This window comes from Babylonia areolata, chromosome 3 (genome assembly GCF_041734735.1).
Source record: "Babylonia areolata isolate BAREFJ2019XMU chromosome 3, ASM4173473v1, whole genome shotgun sequence".
NCBI classification, from domain to species: domain Eukaryota; kingdom Metazoa; phylum Mollusca; class Gastropoda; order Neogastropoda; family Buccinidae; genus Babylonia; species Babylonia areolata.
Genome location: NC_134878.1, coordinates 62,013,951 through 62,037,340, shown reverse-complemented (window position 1 = coordinate 62,037,340; position 23,390 = coordinate 62,013,951). Strand labels below are relative to the sequence as shown.

At 41.5% G+C, this 23,390-nt stretch overlaps 1 protein-coding gene and 1 long non-coding RNA gene across 3 annotated transcripts; both read right to left on the bottom strand.

The window, feature by feature from the left end:
- Nucleotides 1-1,005: 1,005 nt before the first annotated feature.
- On the bottom strand, nt 1,006-23,163 carry LOC143280181 (translation initiation factor eIF2B subunit gamma-like). 2 transcript variants are annotated; one of them, XM_076584781.1, is made up of 12 exons: nt 23,051-23,163; nt 21,103-21,300; nt 20,475-20,638; nt 19,897-20,068; nt 18,793-18,910; nt 17,995-18,084; nt 17,078-17,238; nt 15,549-15,790; nt 12,282-12,365; nt 10,916-11,064; nt 7,873-7,976; nt 1,006-2,793 (listed from the first exon to the last, which is right to left on the bottom strand). In XM_076584781.1, exons 2-12 carry the CDS (start codon nt 21,248-21,250, stop codon nt 2,744-2,746), a joined length of 1,482 nt encoding a protein of 493 aa, XP_076440896.1. In that variant the 5' UTR covers nt 21,251-21,300; nt 23,051-23,163; the 3' UTR covers nt 1,006-2,743. The 2 variants fall into 2 exon arrangements, with proteins under 2 accessions (XP_076440896.1, XP_076440897.1); XM_076584782.1 differs by having other exon boundaries at nt 22,939-23,057.
- LOC143280663 (uncharacterized) lies at nt 4,917-6,767 on the bottom strand. The gene is made up of 2 exons (XR_013055039.1): nt 5,844-6,767; nt 4,917-5,319 (listed from the first exon to the last, which is right to left on the bottom strand). It is a non-coding gene; the product is annotated as an uncharacterized LOC143280663 (long non-coding RNA).
- Nucleotides 23,164-23,390: the final 227 nt, after the last annotated feature.

The following is a 23,390-nucleotide window of genomic DNA, read 5'->3' as shown; positions in this document are numbered from 1 at the left end:
TGAACAATAAAGTGTAATGAATCAAGTATAGCTCCTGTAGACACAGAAATAACAGACCTGGGGGGAGACTTTGCTTGATGTTTTTCCAACCATCATACATAGCAAAGGTGTGTTATATCATGACAAATATTTGACATATCCACTTGTGATATAAAATGATTCTCCATCTTGTCTGAAAAATACCCCGAGATGATTGAACGTTTGCACAGTGCAGGTGTTCAGCATTGTAGCAGACAAATAATTACATTTTTCTTTTGTTACATTACCCACTTGTCCATTTCAGTATTGGAGCATATGAAAATATATTCGAGCCAGACTTAACATGCACAGACATCATTTTTTCTCCTTTTTCCTTTCTTCTTTTAATTACACAACTAACATAAACTTGCTCATGAATCTGCTGTGGCTAATGCATGCTTTGTATTTTTTGTGTTTCCATAATCCATCAAACGCTGGCATGGATTACAGGATCTTCAACGTGCCTATTTCATCTTCTGCATGAGAGTGTTCATATATATCAGTGAAACAGGAGACATATATATACACACACACACACACACAAAGAAAGTAATGTTTAAAAAAGCAAACAAGTAGTGTTCAAATATTTATTGTGCACACGCTCAGTCTCCAACATTTCAAAGTCATACATCAAAGACTGACACACATTAAAAAATTGTACATGCTCATATACTGGATCTTTTTCCCTGCCTCATTCCCATGCGTGAAAACACACACACACACACACACACACAGACGCACCCACGCACGTGCGCACACACACACATACACATTCACTGAGACTTACTTTCATATATTCTCACAAAGAAAAAAACGACGGCAAGACAAAGGAAAGAGTAAGAAAGAGAAGAGCTCACCAATTACCAGTAAAATCTATGCTGATTTTCTTTTGAAAAGCACTCACAGAAAATTAATTCCAAATCATGATGAAACAAAAAATATAGTAAATAAAAGAAGTAACATCAATATGATTTTTTTTTTTTTGAAGAAGAAGAAAAAAAAAGATCATGCAAACTAATAAATCTTCATGCATTTTAACTGATTAAAGACGATATCATTATCAATAAAAAATAAAATAAAAATAGACTGGATAAGTCTAAGTCAATTGCTTCCCAAGTTACCATTTAGCATAAAAGATTTTTTTCCCCACCACTGTAATTTCACAAAAAATGAGCACAGGTGAGTGAGGGATGGAACACCAGTCACTGAGAATAAACAAAAGACACCTAGTTGTATGCAACATCCACACCATGGAATCTTCTGCCTTGTTAAAAGCATTTTATCAGTGATGTGCGAGTAGCATTTAAATATCAATGTTTATTACATAATCAGTTTATTTTCATTCATTTCGTTTTAATTTGACCTATTATATATCATTTATTGATTATTATCAGTTTTTTTTTTAAAATTTGATGAGGAATTAGCGCAATTTGGATGCACAGAATGTGCCTTGGGGGCTTGTGCTGTGTGAAATATATATATATATATATTTTTTTTTTAATGAAATTATGTGTTGTTATTACTAGTTTATGATGTTCAGAGGATGAAATGTCTTTCTTCTTAATCTAAATGTTATCTTTTTTTCTTTTCTTTTCTTTTCTTTTTTAAGCAGTAAGTGTGTTTTAGAGAGAACAAAGCATTCTTGTATTCTGCTGAACAGTATGAATGGGTGAGGTGGGCATTGCCCACATACAGCATTCAATGCATGCCTTGTCATTTCCAAATAAAATATATCTTTAAAATCTTGCACAGAACACTGCAACAATGCATAATTATTCATACTTCCATTGAATGCCTTTACCCATACCCTGCTGCTCAGAGACAGAGAGAGAGTAATTTTTGTTATTACTGGTGAAAGCAGCAGCAATGCCTGTCACTAGATGCATACCAACTGTGTGACAGTGAAGAGTAATTTGAAAAACTTATATATACGATTTATTCCCTTTATGTTTTTATTTATGTATTGTTGTACAATACCTAATGGTCTTAACGTGTGTGTGTGCGTGTGTGTGTGTGCATGTGTGTGTGTGCGTGCGCACGTCATTTTTAGTAATCTTATACCCTTTTTTGTTGGATGTTTTCATTTGTTAATATTGTTGTGCAATACCCTATTGTCTTAACATGAGTATGTGTGTGTGGGGGGGGGTGGGGGGTGGGGGTTAGTATATCGTCAGCTATTGGGAATTCTTATTTACACTAGTTTTAATCTCTTCTTATGTTGCGCATGATTTTATGCCAGTGTTTACAATGAGCCTGTGATTGCACAACTTAATTTCCATGTGGATTAATAAAGTGTTTTTGATTGATTGATCGGAGATGTTACGTTCACAGGATTAAGTGTCTGTACTGTGCCCCCAAGAGGTGATCAGTTACATTTTTTTTCTCATACATCCTCCTCACACTTCCCAGTCCCACATCATTTCCATGCACACATGCCTGCTGCATTAAGCATTTGCACACATGGATAGACGAATACTGCACACACTCCGACAGATCAATTCAGTCATGCGTGTTTACAGGTCACTCGACAGCCAGGTATCTTTCTAGGTTGTATTCATGATCCATGATGCACGCATACAGGGGTGAGATGTTACGAGTCCGACCCATCCGTGACCCCCTCACTCTCTCTTTTTTGCTTTGTTTTGCTTTACACACACATACACACACACACGCACACACACGCACACAGAAAAGGGGAACAACCATCACAGAGATAAATCGACAATCACTCCAGCATTCTGTCCCCATCAGAGACCAATTCATTTGTGTGTTTACCTGAAACAAAGGAAACAAATTCATCATCAGACAGGTTCAGACAGGTTCAAAGTCAAGACCTGCAACATGATTATGATAAAATAAGGCAGAAGAATTACAAAAATAGTGTTGAAAGAATGCTAAATTCGTGTTAAATGTTGCTAAAAATGTTGAAAAAATTCTAATTTTCATCGTGTTGAAATAATGCCAATCCAAATGTGAGGGCATGAGAGCCAAATTTTATCAACAATAACAGGCAAAAAACAGTAGCAATTACAACACCTCACAATTCTAATGCTTCTTCCTCTCTCTCCTTTTATCCTCACTCTTTCCCATTCCACTTCTCAAAGACATGACAACACTTGTTTTTGAATTCTGACTTAAAGTGAAACCGTCACGCAATTCTCTCATCATACATAAACACAAGTAAATATCCATTCTGCTACCAGTGTAAGAAGAAAAGAAAAAGCATTTACACATTCATGTACAAGAGACAAGAAAAAATATATACATGCACACTCTGCAGCAAAGGTTTGCACAAAGCACTGCATTAACACATCAGCAAAGTTGAATAGTAGTACTACAAAGTGAAAGAGAATACTCAACATTAATTGGAAAAAACAAAAACCAACACTTCAAACACCAGCCATCCTGTATATAAAAGCAATGCCATAAAATTACATAGAAATATGCTGTTGATTAAGCATGCATATGCACGTACAAAGGACAGGACACAAGTATTCTACTAAGACGTAAAGCACCAGCACAAATATTCCACAGATATGGATCACCACTTATTCAAAAGCGCACAAAGCAGAGACTAAAATATGGTATTGCACCGCCTCCTCCTATATCATCCACACCCCCTCCCAAACATTCTCTTTTTCAAACTGTAGACCCGTTTGCTGAGTGCCCAAAAGACAACAGCCAATAATTACACACATTTAAGTCTGCAAACTCCTGATTCTGATCCAGACTTCCTATTGCCTCTTGATGAAGAGACAATGTGCTCCTTTATATTATCTAAGCTTTCTATGGTGACCTCTACACACACAGCAATGTTCATTACGCTCCCTGAATCAGAACCAACATGTTTCAACCATTCAGCCCACAGCAGCTGCCGTACCAAAAGATGTGAATATTGAAATCCTCTCATCCATCCATCAAGACTGCATACCCCCAAACTGTATCCTACGTTAATAGAAACACCTCAGTTCCCAACCACGAAAGTATGAAAGCGCACACAACTGGATTCAATTGATAAATCCACAAGTTTCAATAAAATTCTGCATTCCCATAACAAACAGATATGAATAAATAATGGCATATCTGACGAAACCATGCCTGCTACATACTGACCTTGATGAAGATCTTAAAATGTGAGGTAAACTTCAAGAGAAAATGTTAAAAGGGAGCTCCTTTCCTTTGAGATCTTTACAAACAAAACCAAAAAAGAACACACATAAAAATGAGATCAATACAATGTGAGAGAGAAGAAAAAGCATGTACTGTCAAGCCTGCTTCACCTCTCATATCAAAAGAAAATTCCAGGGAAAAAAAAAAACACACCAAAAAACATATATATATATGTGTGTGTGTGTATTAAGGGGGGACTTGGCGTGCATTTTTCTAGTATTTTTGTATCTCGACTTCTACTAAAGCTATTGCCATGAAATTTTGCACATAGACAGCAAAGTGGATTTGCAGCTAGAATACAAAGTTTCAAATGTTCATGTTATATAGAAATAATTTTATGATTTTTTTTCTCGTTTTTGTGCTGTCGAAAACACGTACGTCTGCTCCTCCTCTACAGTTTGCAAAGTTAGGTAGTATTGAAGCTAAAATCATAATCAATACAAAGGACATGAATAGAAGAGTGCAATAGACATAAATTAGTATGTATAAATGTACATAAATGTAAATACCATCGCCAAGACTTTGGAGAAAATTGACAAATGTAAATAATTATTTTTAACCTAACATAACACTAAAACTGTCCAAGATCCATACTTTCTAATGGTTTCATTGCACTCAGAAGCCATTTTTCCATCCATATGCAAAATTTCAAGGCAATAGCTGTTGTAGAACTTGTACAGTAAAGGAGGACAGTACATACGTATGGAATAAAAAGTCGTTTTGAGAAATTTGACTCCAAAGATAGAATTTAATGTGGACAAATGAAAGGAACAATTTTCAATAGTATTACTATCATTTTCCAATAATTATCAAGTATGATAGCTTGTCAAGACATTCTGTACAGTTTTTTCTATGTGGCACTGGAAATCAAACACTCAGAACTGCCCAGGCCCATACACCTCCCCTTCTCTTTCTTGTCTTTCCTGGCGTTCCATGCGTCGCACCATCTCTATTTTCTTTCTCTTCTCTTTCTCCTTTTCTGATGATTTTCTGCTGGATTTCACCACCCTGGCAGTGTCCTCTTTCAAAACAAAGTCACCCAGAGTGCTTCCTCCCACAAGCTCCAGTTCCAGCATCACATCCAGCAGGGCCGAGGACCCTTTGTTGACCTCCCTCAGTCACCCTCAGGCTCTGAAACACATGATACATTACAGTACACTTTTTTATGCACAGCTTCATACATTTGTAACATATACACACATCTGTACAAGCAGTCTTACACACACACACACACACACACACACACACACTGACCAAACACATAACCTGAAACACACACATGGAATATACACATCTCATACACATACACAATGAACAAACCCATAACCTGAAACATATTCAAACACACAGAATAATCACACACACAAACACACTATGAATAAACACATAACCTGAAACACACACTAATACACTGAACACACTCACAGCCACACACACACACACACTGAATAAACACAACCTGGAACACACACACATTGATTGAATAAACACATAACCTCTCACACACAACCCACGACACACACACAGCCCCACACCCACCCCCTCACACCACAATCTAATTCAATCTCTCTCCTCTCACACTTCACAAGGACCAGGAAGAAGTATGAATGATAAAGAAAACGAAAAATAAACAAAGAAATCAACGATCGACTTACCGGTTCTTTACATTCTGGACACAATGCACCACTGGAAGCGATGAGAGACTGAAGGCAGCTCAGGTTCACGATGATGTTGAGATCGTCACTTCTCACTTCTTCTACAGCTTCCTCTTCCAGTCTTTGTTTTTTGCTTGGTCCAGACTCATCTTCTTCTTCACTAGAATCAGACACTGCCTTCTTTTTTGAGAAAAGGTCTTTTTTTTTTTCTTTGAAGTAGAGGACGGGTATTCCATAGCAGACGACGTTGATGGAGTTGGCTCACAGGTTGTCGATTCGACCTCAGTTTGCTGTGATTGGCGGCTGGCTTTTCCACATTTCCCTTTTCTCTTCTTTGTACCAAACTTATGGAGTACTCTAAACTTCGTTCCAAACTTTCTTGGCATTGTAAAAAAGCAAAACTGTGCCTAAAACTGACAAAATGAATGTCCTAGTTCGCTCACTTCGAAACCGACGCTATGAACCAAGATGGCCGATGACTGGAGTTTCGGCCAATCAGAATCATGGATTTACCCTCGTGACAGCTTAGGCCCAATCAACGGTTTATACACTGTTGTTGGGTGAGCCATTTCGTGCTTCGCGGAGCTCTCGCACTGAGGTTGTTTGCATATGAAATTAGGTTGACCGGAAAGAGCGTATGTTTAGCTTTCAAACGAGCGGTCACACACCTCAATTGGTAAAATGAAAGTGGTGGTTGCTAGGGTCTGAAGATAGCGATTTTTGTGATTCGACTTCGATTTCCGATAAATATTTGAGGCCACCTACATTAAAAAAAGTACAATTACACACACTTTTATGCAAAATTAAAGCAAAAGACACCCAAAAAGTGTTTGTAGATATATTATTCTTTCAAAATTTACAATAACCCCAAAACACATTTTCTAGTGATTTTTCATCAAAAATGCACGCCAAGTCCCCCCTTAAACAAAAGAAGTTGAGCCATGCCAACAAAAGAACCGAGCATTAGGCAACAAAAAGCAAGCCAAACCATACACATTGCACAGGTGCGCCACCACACGGCAGCCATGTAACTGTACATTTGCCAACAGAGGAAGGAACTGAGCTTCAGGCGGTAAAAAGCAAGCCAGGTGAAAGTGTGTCCGCACACACTGCATCGCAGGTACACCACCACCACCACACAATAGTGGTGTGACTGTACAAACTGTAAGGCTTGATACACAAGTTACAAAAACTAACACAAGGGTGGACCCATGCCAACAAAGGAACAGGACACGTTAAGTGAGACACAGCAAGTCAAGTGAAAAGTGATGAACAATTTGTCAGGGTGACAAAAAGCAAGCCAAATGAAAGTGAGGAACAATTTGTGAAGGTGACAAAACGCAAGCCAAATGAAAGTGAGGAACAATTTGTGGAGGTGACAAAACGCAAGCCAAATGAAAGTGAGGAACAATGTGTGAAGGTGACAAAACACAAGCCAAATGAAAGTGAGGAACAATTTGTGGAGGTGACAAAACGCAAGCCAAATGAAAGTGAGGAACAATTTGTGAAGGTGACAAAACGCAAGCCAAATGAAAGTGAGGAACAATGTGTGAAGGTGACAAAACGCAAGCCAAATGAAAGTGAGGAACAATTTGTGAAGCTGACAAAACGCAAGCCAAATGAAAGTGAGGAACAATTTGTGAAGCTGACAAAACGCAAGCCAAATGAAAGTGAGGAACAATTTGTGGAGGTGACAAAACGTAAGCCAAATGAAAGTGAGGAACAATGTGTGAAGGTGACAAAACGCAAGCCAAATGAAAGTGAGGAACAATTTGTGGAGGTGACAAAACGCAAGCCAAATGAAAGTGAGGAACAATTTGTGAAGGTGACAAAAAGCAAGCCAAGCGAAACTAGGCCCACACACATCACACAGGTACACCACTACCTAACAATAGCGTGACAGAACAAACTGCAAGCAAAGGAACAGAATATTAAAGCAACAAAAGCAAGCCAAGCATTTAGTGTGCCCCATACATGCGGCAGGATATGAGTACACCAGCACCCACGGCGGCGGTGCAACTGTACATACTGTGAGACTGAATGGAGGTGGAGGGCGATACTATACTGTCCTTGATCTCACACTTTTCCGCCAGCACTGCCCCAGAGCAGATGATGCTGTTCATCACCATGCAACTGGGGAGAACAACACAGAACATGTGAACCATTTGATTTTTGTGTGTGTGTGTGTTGTGTTATGTTGTGTTGTGTTGTGTGTGTATGTGTGTGCGTTGTGTGTTCTCTCTGTGTGTTTTAAGGTGGACCACTGCGTCATTTTTAGCTAATTTTTGTTTCTCAGGAACTACTAAAGATATCTGCATGAAATTTGGTACACATACTCAGGATGTTAATATAGACATCTGTGCTAAGTTTGAAGATTATAAGTCAAACAGATATGAAGATATGATAATTTTATCATAAAAATACACACGGTTATTTGGCCCATTTGCAGCACTGAACACATGCATTACATAATGATTCTCATCATTTCCACAGTTTGTTTTGACATCATTTAGTGCAATGATCACAAAAGCAGATGCCCATTGTCCACAAGCATTGTTCTCTGTCTTGTCAAAAATGCATAAAATTATGCATTCACGTTTGTATGCTTTAGTCACTTGCTATGAAAAAAACTACTAAAGGTAGAGAGTTCTAACTATGTTCATTGCACTCAGCACACATTTTTACATCAGTGTGCCTAATTTTATGATAATATTTTCACTGTATCAATTGTTACACGTGGGCCACTGACGCACCTGCAGCAGAAATTCAACTTTTGAGAAAAACGCCTTCAAAGATTGTGTTGAGAACTCACAAACTGCAACCCATAGTTACACACTAAAAAAATAATACACAGGAAAGTAGCACTTGGCCAATATCACTAAGTGGTGAGAGAGAGTTTTTTTCAGTTACTTGATTGTTCAAAATGCTCCTGGGGCGTATACTTCTCCCTCATCTGCCCGTCGATGTTCACGTTCCTGACGTCTCACAGTTTCAATTTTTTTCCTCTTTTGTTTTGCAATTCCGTTGTGGGAAGTCCTTCCTCTCTGATGCCAACTGCCATCAAAAGACACAGAGATGTCTAAGCAGCCATCATCTGATGGCTGACCTAGACCCATCTCTGCATAGGCTTCCCGCACATGGTGAGCTGCATCCTGCAGGTGTGTGCTGGCTGCTCTGCTTGCACCCTCACTATATTTTTTTTGGTAGTGAAGCCATGTTTTTTGGTGCATGGGTCGTGGCATATTCACCATACCAAAAAAACGGCATAGCTGGGTGTAGCCAATCCCAGTTGCAGAAGCAGCAGCAACAAGGCGACGGTTGATGTCAAAACCTGTGAAGACAGTCCCCGTCTTCAGCGATGTCATGGTCTGTGTCCCTGGAATCACAGCGCCACAGGAAACACACCTCACCTCCAGACTGCATGCTGACCCCATCCTCTTTGTCTCATCTTCAAATACAGAGACCTGAAAAAAAAAAACAAATGTGTGAGAATTGAAGGTACAAGAGAAAGAATGAGAGAGAGAGAGAAAGAGAGAGAATAAAGAGACTCAGACTGACAGTTTTTTTTACACACACACACATACACACACACTGACAGTATGTCAGACTCAGTAAAAATCCACAGAAATATTACTTGGAAAAGTATTTCAATACTTGAGAAAAATAAAAACTGCCTCTGAAAACAAAAATCAAAGAACTTGAAAAAAAAAGAAAAAAAAAAGAGAAGTAAATCAATGGGCTCACAAAAAAAAGAAGAAAAAAGGTATTCAGATGGCTTTTTTTCTTTCTTTTTTTTTTTTTTTTTTGCTATGAAACAAAACAAAAACTCATGAAATAAAATAGAATACTATATTATATTTATTAAATATTATATATCTGTAGACTATTATATTATTTTCCACAAACCTTTGATATGCATTTTCCACAATGAACTGACGACACCAAGCAGTCCAATGTTGACACATCAACGATGATGTTCTGTGAGGACTGTGGCTGTCCCGAGCGAAGTTGTACTTAGGGAACTGATGCACTTTTTTTTGACGGTGGTTCTTCGTCTGAACTGGAGTCACTGTCACCCGTACACACATGTTTTCTGGTGAAAACATCCAATTTTCTCTTCGAACTGAGAAGCGGCGTGCTTTCACTGACGCCGGTCGATGTCGAAGGCACCGCTAAGTCGGTCGCTGTTTCGGCAGACTTTTTTTCAGCTTGTGTTGTAATCTTTCGCTTTCTCTTCTTTTTGCCGAATGCAAAGACAGTCCTAAACTTCTTTCCAGCGTGTCTTGGCATTGTCCGTGACTTTTAGTAGAAAATTTCGATCAAAATCTTAGGCAACTGGTGTGTCGATTGAAACCGTGATGAAAACAGACGCCATCTTGGAAAAAGTCACATGACCGATTGGGCCAATGGGCTATTTTTTTACTCCGACAAGCCAATCAGAAACCTCGACTCAGCCACAACCCCTAAAAAATGCCTCTCGGGTTCCTTCGGATTGTCTCTTCCGTGTGTTTCCGTGAGTGGAATTTTCCACAGGAAATGGCAATGAGAAGACAGACCGGTGAATGACCTTCACACTGATACCAAACAAGATGGGGTTTCCAAACCAGATCGCGAGCACCAGGCTGTCCAAATCGATGCAAACTTCGAGTTTTTTGTCACATTCGCTCAAACTTCACACACACCCAGGTCAGAAAATGATTTTATTTGCAATGAAATCGGTCAAATTGAGCAAAATGGTTGACAGAAATGCAAAGAAGAGACATTGTTTGACCAAATACAAGTATAATCCCAAAACACGTTTTTTAATGATTTTTGGTGAAAAACCTATGCCGTGGTCCACCTTAAGGTGTGTGTTTTTTTGTGTGTGCGAGTGGTTGTCTAAATAGACACACACACACACACATAAACACACACACACAAAAAAACACACCACAAACTGCATACACACACACGTGCATGCACACACATTCACACACATGCTCACACACTCACTCACTTGTACTCACCAACGCCTACACATCACACGCACACATTTTCACACAAACAATACAAAGACGACACCTGGCGCCTACCTCTCCCCTATTTCCACCTGGTCCATGATGACCGAGTTGGACACCTTAGCTTTGTCTTTCAGCATACTGTCTGCCCCAACCGCTGATTTCTTCATCACCACCTTCTCTCCCACCTGGCTCTTCTCCCCAATGAAGCAGTCTGGGCCCACCTGTAAAACAGAAGCCCCCCAGGTGAGAACAACCACAATTTGTCTCATAGTCCAGTCGACCACGCAGGGCCATACCAGGGCTGAAAAACTGCACATGCTCCATGAGCATCACTACCCTTGTCACTGTGCCAAACTGGCATCTTAACACTGAAATACATGTGCAGCTGTATTCCATCAGCACTGTGCACAGCTAAGACACCAGTCAGTTTGCATTAGCTGTATAAGGTACAAAACTGTTTCTGAGTGAACATACTTTTGGTGGCAACAGAGTTACTTACCCTGCTAGTATTGCTTCTGTTTCTGGAACTGAACAATTTTTTGTGCAGAATTTAGTAAAAAAATTTTTATGTAAAGACGTCTTGAAAACAACCTTTGTCGAACAAAGAGATTCTTCATTTGCTTGCTCTTGACGATTCTGCCGACATGGATTATGATGATTATTTTTCACCCCATGAAATTGAAAATAGCTGCAATAGTGATGAATAAGACAGGTGTAGAAACTGTCAGTGCCAGATTTTGCTGTCATCGCAAGCGCATTTAAGTGAACAGACCAAACCTGGTAGGGTGTTTGATGCTTTATCTGACTGTTAACAGATTTACTCTCCTCCTTGAACTTGATGAGCGTCTGCGCAACCTCCCACTTCACCAGCAAAAAATACAGACGGTGAAAATACAAGTGAGGCAACTAACTTTCATACCATTCAAAGGGAGAATATGAGAATCTGAACCACATGCTGTAAACACCTGTACACTACTGAAAACAGCTTTAGCACAGAGAACACAGCATTGTCATATACAGTACCAAGTGGCACTATAACAAAAGAAAGCTTCAGAAACTATGCCCTGAAACAGAGGACCTGATCACAGGCACACTTATGTTCTAAACTTTTAATCACCTGAGCCATAAACATTGCCTGTTGTTCTTAAAGCTTTAACTTCATCAAGCTTGTTATTTCAACTGCTGTTAGTATCTCCCACTGAGTGAGTATGTAATTTTTACTGATTGTTATTCACGTCTTAATTCCACACAAAATGAATGAGAACTGAGAGCTAGTATATGTGAGTGTATATTTCTGTGGAGTCAGTATATGTGAGTGTATGTTTGTTAACACTGAGAGCAAACGAGCTTGTACGTAAGTGGGTGCACCTGGTTTCAAGCTTTCTAGTTAATTTTCTCTACCCTCAATACAGGAAACCGAGAAATTCAACAGGCTCACCTGGGTTGACCTGGGCACCTTCACAGAAGGGTGTATAAGGTGAGATTTGTTCTCGGGGGCCACCGTTGGAAATATTCTGATGATCTGTTCACAGAAACACAACTGGATTGAAACAAGAACTACAATATTCATTCAAGTGGTGTGAACACAACTGTCCAAGGAAAAAACATTCTATGAGAAAACTCTTACGTACAAATACCTCAATATCAAGGATTAATCAACTGATAAGTGGAGTGATGGCCTAGAGGCAACGCGTCCGCCTAGGAAGCGAGAGAATCCGAGCGCGCTGGTTCGAATCACGGCTCAACCGCTGATATTTTCTCCCCCTCCATTAGACCTTGAGTGGTGGTCTGGACGCTAGTCATTCGGATGAGACGATAAACCGAGGTCCCGAGTACAGCATGCACTAAGTAGTGCACATAAAAGAACCCACGGTAACAAAAGGGTTGTTCCTGGCAAAATTCTGTAGAAAAAATCCACTGCGATAGGAAAAACAAATGAAACTGCATGCAGGACAAAAATACAAAAAAAAGAAAAAAAAAAGGGTGGCACTATAGTGTAGCGACGCACTCTCCCTGAAGAGAGCAGCCCGAATTTCACAAAGAGAAATCTGTTGTGATAAAAAGAAATACAAATACAAAATACAAATACAAGTAACTCAGAGAACATCCACATTCAAACAAACGTCACACTCACACAAACATTAATAATGATTTCTTTCATAAAACAAAAAAACTTGAGAATTACTGGTTTATAGAGAAATAAAAATAACATGCATAATTCCAAACACACACGAAGGCCTCAACCAAGACCGAGTACAAAACTCCCAAGTCAGCACAACATGATGCCCACATAGGAATTATGCAACACGTATGACGTAATGAAACCAACACCAATTCAATGAAAATATAAGTAATTTCACTGCTGACACCCCTGCACTCATCTCTCACCACACAGCAGAGCACTCACTCATCTCTCACCACACAGCAGAGCACTCATTCATCTCTCACCACACAGCAGAGCACTCATTCATCTCTCACCACACAGCAGAGCACTCATCTCTCACCACACAGCAGAGCACTCACTCATCTCTCACCACACAGCAGAGCACTCACTCATCTCTCACCACACAGCAGAGCACTCACTCATCTCTCACCACACAGCAGAGCACTCACTCATCTCTCACCACACAGCAGAGCACTCATTCATCTCTCACCACACAGCAGAGCACTCATTCATCTCTCACCACACAGCAGAGCACTCATTCATCTCTCACCACACAGCAGAGCACTCACTCATCTCTCACCACACAGCAGAGCACTCACTCATCTCTCACCACACAGCAGAGCACTCACTCATCTCTCACCACACAGCAGAGCACTCACTCATCTCTCACCACACAGCAGAGCACTCACTCATCTCTCACCACACAGCAGAGCACTCACTCATCTCTCACCACACAGCAGAGCACTCACTCATCTCTCACCACACAGCAGAGCACTCACTCATCTCTCACCACACAGCAGAGCACTCATTCATCTCTCACCACACAGCAGAGCACTCACTCATCTCTCACCACACAGCAGAGCACTCATCTCTCACCACACAGCAGAGCACTCATCTCTCACCACACAGCAGAGCACTCATCTCTCACCACACAGCAGAGCACTCATTCATCTCTCACCACACAGCAGAGCACTCACTCATCTCTCACCACACAGCAGAGCACTCATTCATCTCTCACCACACAGCAGAGCACTCACTCATCTCTCACCACACAGCAGAGCACTCACCACACAGCAGAGCACTCATTCACCTCTCACCACACAGCAGAGCACTCACTCATCTCTCACCACACAGCAGAGCACTCACTCATCTCTCACCACACAGCAGAGCACTCACTCATCTCTCACCACACAGCAGAGCACTCACTCATCTCTCACCACACAGCAGAGCACTCACTCATCTCTCACCACACAGCAGAGCACTCACTCATCTCTCACCACACAGCAGAGCACTCACTCATCTCTCACCACACAGCAGAGCACTCATTCATCTCTCACCACACAGCAGAGCACTCATCTCTCACCACACAGCAGAGCACTCATTCATCTCTCACCACACAGCAGAGCACTCATCTCTCACCACACAGCAGAGCACTCATCTCTCACCACACAGCAGAGCACTCATCTCTCACCACACAGCAGAGCACTCACTCATCTCTCACCACACAGCAGAGCACTCACTCATCTCTCACCACACAGCAGAGCACTCATCTCTCACCACACAGCAGAGCACTCACTCATCTCTCACCACACAGCAGAGCACTCACTCATCTCTCACCACACAGCAGAGCACTCATTCATCTCTCACCACACAGCAGAGCACTCACTCATCTCTCACCACACAGCAGAGCACTCATTCATCTCTCACCACACAGCAGAGCACTCATTCACCTCTCACCACACAGCAGAGCACTCACTCATCTCTCACCACACAGCAGAGCACTCACTCATCTCTCACCACACAGCAGAGCACTCATTCATCTCTCACCACACAGCAGAGCATTCATCTCTCACCACACAGCAGAGCACTCACTCATCTCTCACCACACAGCAGAGCACTCATTCATCTCTCACCACACAGCAGAGCACTCATTCATCTCTCACCACACAGCAGAGCACTCATCTCTCACCACACAGCAGAGCACTCATCTCTCACCACACAGCAGAGCACTCATTCATCTCTCACCACACAGCAGAGCACTCACTCATCTCTCACCACACAGCAGAGCACTCACTCATCTCTCACCACACAGCAGAGCACTCATTCATCTCTCACCACACAGCAGAGCACTCACTCATCTCTCACCACACAGCAGAGCACTCACTCATCTCTCACCACACAGCAGAGCACTCACTCATCTCTCACCACACAGCAGAGCACTCATTCATCTCTCACCACACAGCAGAGCACTCATCTCTCACCACACAGCAGAGCACTCACTCATCTCTCACCACACAGCAGAGCACTCACTCATCTCTCACCACACAGCAGAGCACTCATCTCTCACCACACAGCAGAGCACTCACTCATCTCTCACCACACAGCAGAGCACTCACTCATCTCTCACCACACAGCAGAGCACTCATCTCTCACCACACAGCAGAGCACTCATCTCTCACCACACAGCAGAGCACTCACCTCTCACCACACAGCAGAGCATTCACCTCTCACCATACCACAGAGGAAGAAACAGCAAGTCACCTGACTGTTCGCTTCACAGTAGCCACTGATGGTGTTGGTGCGAACGCAGAACCCAGAGTCCTGAATGTATGCATAGCAACGAATAACGTCATTATCCCGAGTGACGTGGAAGACGTCGTTCTCATGAAGATCAATCCCACGGTTCCCTCCAGTCGTCATGCCGGCAGACATGGCTGCCGCCCAGTCCATCGTGGTTTTGCTGACGTGCAGTGCCGCAGGGATTTCAGCAAAGGCATAGATATCTGTAAAATAAAGACATGATCATCCAGAATGTGTAAGGCTAGTACATGAGTCAACACTGTGCTGGCCCAACAGTTCCCCACGGAGCTAAGGGACAAGGCAAGGCAAGACAAAATAAAGACACGAGTCAAAGAAGTGTTTAAAAAAAAATGTTAGCCTCAAAATTATCATTGTTACATTTTCTGCAGTCACTGTCGTTTATTGGTTTTCAGCTGATTATTTTCAGCTTGACTAAAACAAATAGAAATGCTTTTCAAATATAAGTATACGTTTTTTCATATTTTCTCTGCCGTTGCATTTACTTCTTTCCCCCCAATCAGTAACGGTTGTGTTGATAGGAAACATAAATCTGTCTATAACTAGTGAAAAAAAAAGGACTTGTTAATGTGTATTTGTGTGTTTGCTTTAGAAGGCTATTTTTTGTTTTGCTTTAGAAGGCTATTTTTAAACAAGAACGCCAGAGAATCGACAGACAGACAGAAAATACGAAAAAACTTAGCCGTATGAAGAGCACAGGTACAGGAGTCATGATGGCTGCCGGAAAAAGAGGGCGATAACCAGCGGGACAAAGGGGAGGTTACCTACTTCCGGGAGGTTATCGGCCGTAGTTTCGTCTGCTCCGCATAGGCGGATAGTAGTTTGCGCAGGACAGGAATGTCAGACCCCTGCCGGAGTCTGCACTAGTTGGGTCACGGTTAAGTATGTGTAATTAAATTTTTGTTTCTTTGGTGTGTTTTTTTTACATCACACGTTTCATTTCTGTATGTGTTCAAAAGATGCATGAGTGTAATGTTTCACTGCCCTTAGAGGGTACATGGAATAAATTTCTTGCCTCGCCTTAACTCATTCTACTCCAGGTATGAGTTAACTCGTACCATCATTACTTCTTCCCCAGTGGATCAGGTATGAGTTTTCTCATACCCCCACGCTATTCTAATTTCATTCATTCTTGCCTGGTACAGCTGGCATTCTGAACTGATGGAAGCAGGAAAACGAAGCTTTGTTCAACCCTATGACATCAACAATTTCCCATCGATTTTCACCGTTCTAGTGAACCACCCTGCTTTTTCGGCAGTGGTCTCATGTACTGCAGGTCCATGGAAGGTGTGGCAGGCATGTAGCCGTGGGGGTAGAATAAGTTAACTAATTCAGTTTACTTCCACACAACCCCCCCCCGGTTAAACATAGTACTGATTTTTTGTTGTCATCATAAACCTTGATAAAACCATAGACAGAAAAAAAAAAAAAAAAAGACAGAAAGAAAAAAGAAAACTGGACAGTTATCTCACCATGCTCTTTGCTGACAGGTAGGAGACGCACAGGTGCCTCATCTTCAGCGGGCGTTTTCTGCCAGGTGCGACTCTTCCTCAACCGAACCTCCGATGGGAACTGTTTCTTCACGAGGTAGGGCAACAAGTCGTACTTGAGAGATGACATCTTTTCACAGTCCCTGTAACAGGCCAGCAAATCCAAAATTCAAGATCTGTTCTTTTTTTTCTCCTGGTAAAAACCCAGTTTGTCATAAATTCTATATATAGTTAAGATCGCAATACTAATACAGAATCAATAAAGTTATGAAACAGGTAAGTATTGGTGGATAAAGAAACTAGAAGGTAAGCACTTTGATTTATTTCTGCACAAGATTCCACACTATATATGAATATCTTATTGCCGCCATTATCATTACTATCATAATTATTATTATCAATACTACTATTATCATTGATTCCATAACATATTATCTTTAAGTTTCATAATGGCTGACAATATGCACATGAATTAACAGAAACACTGCCAGTGTTCTAGGGCTAGGGCTATATGTACATATAACATTATCAATATTATGATTCACTGTCCCAATATACAAACCTTTGGGACCATACTATTCTACACTTTACATATCAGGGCATTTGAGAATAAAAATAACATACTGTAAACAGTCTCTGATAATAACAGCAAGCCCTGAAATTCATATACAAGAAAGGACACCTACAATTTTCAAACAAAAAGTACAAAAATAAGTAAACACAAATGTATACTCTTTCCTACTTCATATTCTCCTGGCCTTTATTTTTGCAACGTACACATGCTTACAAGGAAATCCTGATCACGGTTTTCACAACTTTTTTTTTTCACCACAATTTCAGGACATATGCACATGAGTGCTTGTTCACACACACACACACACACACACACACAAACCCACTTGTGTGTGGCTAGGTAGTCGATAACCCATCTCTTGAATATATACAGGTGACAATCTGTCATGGTGGTCCTCACTCTCACCTTGGGATACCTGCAAACACACACACACACACACACACATTCATAAATATAATAACGAACACACACTCATTTTGAAGGCATTTCACCACTTCTTCTGTATCATCACACTTGCCAGCTAACCTTCTGCAGCAACATATAATCACATAACAACGGACAGCTGACAGGCATTTATGCTGGCACTGGAGCTGCAACAGAACAAGCCTATTTGGGGGTACCCAACGAGGATATCATAAGAGAATTGGGCCCCTGTGCCAAGCCCTGGACACAGTGGATATGAACTCACTGCCCCAATGGTCATAAAAGGGGGTTGTGTGTCTAACCATGATGGGGGATCTACGATGAGAGCTGCAAGAGTACTAGGCCGAAAAGATTAAGCAGCCAAAAAAACAAACAAAACAAGAGCAGACATTTTGACTTGTGAAAAAAACGTAAATGAATTTTGAAATTCTATTTCTATTTTTCAATTTTTCTTTTGTCCATTATCTCTGCAAAAGTCAGCAAAAATCCTTTATTCTAGAGATTTCAAATACAGCAAGATGTTGAAGGCACACCTGGAGTTTCAAAACACATGATTCTATGATGATTATCGGAGGATCAAAAGATGTGTGCAACAGTAGCAATGTTGGTGCTGAACCACACATGTGAGTGCTACACACACAAATACACACACACACACACACACAAACACACACACAAACACACACACACACACACTTACTTCAGGAAGATCTTGGGATCAAGCTCTGTGTCATCCTCAGCTTTGTTCATTCCCTCCATGATGATCACCCGCCCACTGTCCTCGCTGATGCCAAACACATCACGATTGGCACGTTTTTCTGAAACCAGATCATATTTCTAGAATGCATATTTCTATTCAAATTGATCCCAAATACTATATTGTCTGCTTCAAGGAAGTGAAACAGAAATTTGTCTTTGACTCACCCAAATGCTTGACAACATATATCAAAATGAAAGAAGAAAACAAATGAGTAACTGACACACCCATCCATGATCGCAATGCACACATCAATGATCAGGCAAAAGAAAACATTCACGTAAGAAAATATTCTTAAAATAAATGAAACAATAATTTTTAAACACCTGTAAACCCTTCCTTGATTGCTATGTACATTAGAATCATCAAATCAAAAGGAAAGTATTCAGTAAGATAATTATAAAAAAAAACGTTTTATGAAACAAATGAAATTAAATTAAAAAAACAGATAAAAAAAATGAAAAAAACAAAACAGATAACATGAACAACACTTCCCTTACCACTATGCAGAAATCAACTGTGACTTGAAAGGAAAATAAAGACAAATTTGACTTTCAACACACACACACACACACACATACACACCTCTATCCCGCCTTCTCCTATAACCCTCCCCATACCCTCACTTCTTTCTTTACACGTTCATGCATTATCAGCTTTACAGATACGTATACACACAAGTACACTCACACACATTCACATGTATGCGCACACTCACAAAGACACAGACACAGGCCCATACACTCACAGACACACACACATGCACACACACACAGAGAGTCACACCTCCTTCCCTCCCTTCCCCCTTTCTCCAGCACCCACTCATTTCCCTCCCTCCACTCCCCCCCCGAACTCCCTCAAATCTAATACCTCTTTGAGAAAAATGCAAAAACTGAAGACTACACACACACACACACACACACACACACACACACACACACACACACACACACACACACACTACCCACCCATTCCCCACACCATAAACCAACCATCCACACCTTCCCCCACTCAATGTATCATCAGCACTCCCTTTAAGTACAATACCTTTTTCCTGCTTGGCCTTATCCAAGCCAGGGATGGGCAGATCCCTGCTCTCCTTGATGCTGGACAGGAGCATGGTCACTGAGGCGTCCGTCTTGTGGAACAGACTGAACACGTGGTTTAGGTTCAAGTCCGTGATGAAGTCACAGCCCACCACCAGCACGTCAGTGTTGTCCTATTTGGCACATTTTTTTCTGAGTTAATTTGGGAAAATAAAAATGAAGGGCACACACGATCTCTTTCTCACTCACTCTCACTCTCTCTCACACACACAAACACACACCGATACACACAAAAACCATTTTTCTTACTATTACTTCAAAAACAGCACCCAAGTTCCTGCATTCCCCACCCGTATATATGTATAATTCTATGTTGTATTTTGTTGTTGTTTTTTAATTCAACGTACTTTTTTTGTGTGTGTGTGTATCAAGTTCATGCATCGAGTCCAGATTTTTACATGCAACTGATAGACCTGAAGGAATCTGATGAACAGTTCTTTGCAACTGCAATGCCCCAGTGATTCCTAGTTAAGGGAGAAGAAGAGGAGGAAGAATTCCATGCATGTAAACAGCACTTACTGGTATTTTGGGGCGCACGAGACGAAGGGCCTGGGCTGTCCCATGTTCTTCCAGCTGTGTGTCGGCAATCGATTCAAAGATCAGCTTCATTTTAATGCCGCACTTGTCCAGCAATGTTTTCCGCATGTCATCTTCAAACGAACTTGGTGTCACCACAATGGCCTCTGCAAATGTAAATCAACTCAGGGATGAGGCAGTCAGCTAAAATATTAATAACTGCAAGATTTTCTCTGCGCGCGTGCATTGAGCGTGTGCACGTGTGTGTCTTTATTCTTTTATTTTAAAAAAAGTGATCAATATTGAATAAATCAAAAGTATACTATAATACTAAATATAACGTAAGGAATAAGCTCAAGGAATTTCCCTCGAGACAATGCAGAGGGGAAATAGGGAAGGGTGCCGGTGGGGACATCCTGGGCGTGTTTGCCCCAAGCTCGCTGTAGAACATGTTGCAGGGCATCAACCATTATGGGTGACTGGGTAAGGGCCTGCTGAGGACTGCTGGGTGGCGCTTGGATGCCTAACAGTTCCATAGCTGAATTTCACACAGAAATATGACTATTGTGACAAAATGGCAATACAAATTACAATAAAAACAATATAAATCAATACAAAGAGTTCAACTCACCAGTGAAGCCATGTCTCTCCAGCATAGCCAGGGGGTAATAGACAGTAGGGAAATTGCCCACAGGCAGCAGTGCTTTAGGGTTGAGCTTTGTCAACTTGTTCACTTTGGAACCCAGACCTGCTGCTAGGACTACTGGCATGAACTCCATGCTGATCTTCTGTTTACTTTATAGCAGAAACTGCACTCTTCCCTTGACAACTGCAATAAAACAATGACAAAAAGTCAGAAAATGATCAAAAAATGTTTCTTGCACCACTTTCTGTCTCAGTCAATGGAGAAGAAAGTGACTGCATGATTCACATAAATATAAACTGAACACACACACACACACACACACAATAATAGAACTAGAAGTGTGGCTCATGCCAAAACACTACCAAGGTCTCTGCCATCTCACCATCTGACAGATCCATCACCTCGATGATCTTAAATTCATCAAGGCGACACACACAGCTGAACATTTACGCACACATGAAAACAAACACTTAAGGCTAATTTACACTAGGCATCTCAACTCCCAGCAACTAGTTGTGCTAGCGTTGCCGAGCTAGATGAGGAAGGATATTGTGAGTTGGTGGCAGTTGTCGACCCTTTATTTTTAGACCTAGCCTATCTGGTTTTCCCGATCAAGATGCGCTTCAAGTTGCCGTAGCTGAAATAGATATCACCTCCCACCCAATATCCTATGGAGTTGGCCGCCAACTTCGACGTTGGCGCCAGTTGACATGCGCGTTTACACAAGATGCGCTGAGTTGAGGCAACCTTTTTCTCCACCGCGTGGCATTGCTCGACTCGCAAGCCAAGCCTCGCTCGCATGCACGCAGTGTGTGTTTTTTGGACGCGATAACTACGATTTAAGTTGATTTACGTTGACAGAGGTTGTGGCAACTAGTTGGTGTGGGTTACTGCATCTTGTCTCAACTTGTACAGTTGGTGTGCGCACAGTATATAAACCAGACCATCACACGATATCTTTGCGCGCATTTCATTCAAATCTTTGGCTGCTGCTACGGTTTTTCACTGTCGACCCTGCAACAACAAGATGTCGAGTCCTGATTCCGCAGTTGTTCCTGATGATGTGCCGTCGACTCCTGGAGATGCTGCAGAGCACACCCCGGGGATCGAGTCCACCCCCACCGAGACTGACAAGAAGGGCAAATCCCTCAAGCAGCATAGGCTCACCGAGAATCAAAAGGAGCAGGTCTTGGATTTTCTGAAGAGAAATCCCTTTCTTTTCGACAAGAGGCAAGATGGACTGAATAGCTACCCCGAGAGCTTTATTTATACTATCTTGGAAGTTGAGCCAAGACCCACACCAACTACATGTCAACTTTCCAAGTTGAGCACAAGTTAACGCAACAGTTGTTGGCAGTTGGTGGTAGTTGCCAGTAAAAATGCTGTATAAAAGCGCCCAGCGCTTGCTGCGCGTGTGACGTGGCGGGGAGGCGGGGCTTATTTTAAAAAAATAAAAACTGCATTCGCAAGGGAGTTGAGGCAACCTGAATTCGGTAACTAGTTGACCAACGTTGAGCGGAGATATCGTTAGTTGACGCTCAACTTAGCTCAACTAGTTGAGCTAAGATACCGGCCTAGTGTAAATGTAGCCTTAGTAACACTAACACATAATTTAACCGTGAGTGCGACTCACAAGCACGCATGCCCAAGCACGTGCATTTGGTCTGATTTACAAAAACCCACCTTTCATTGTATGAACACACACACACACACACACACACACACACACTTTTACGATTCACAACAAAATCACAGAACGAGTAATCAGTTGTGACAAAAAAAGCCAAAATATGACAATCACTGCTACCGTGGCTAACTTACTGGGCACATGCACTGGTCTACTAGCTAAATATTGCTTTCAACACGTGCAGTTTTCAAAGTGAAGAAAGAATGGACCACGCGTAACACGACGATCAATGCACGACAAAAATACCTTGTTGACAAAGAACACCTGGAAGCACAAGTTTCACAGCTGATGAAATCCCTGCTCACATGGACTCTCAACATCCGGTTACTGTTTTCTCTCATTACCGAAATTTAAGATAACACGATGAGTCCGTAGTTTCGAATGTGTTCCTTGAGAATAAATTGAATTTTTACGTCTCGCGTAAAAATTTACACTGGAGCTATATAAAAACTTTTAAAAAGAAGGAGAAGAAAAAAAAATTCTCATTGGCTACTGTTCAGTTCGGTGTCCGACTGTCAGTGAATGTTGCCAAAAATTATATAAAACACACACACACACACACACATCACCACCACCACCACCACCA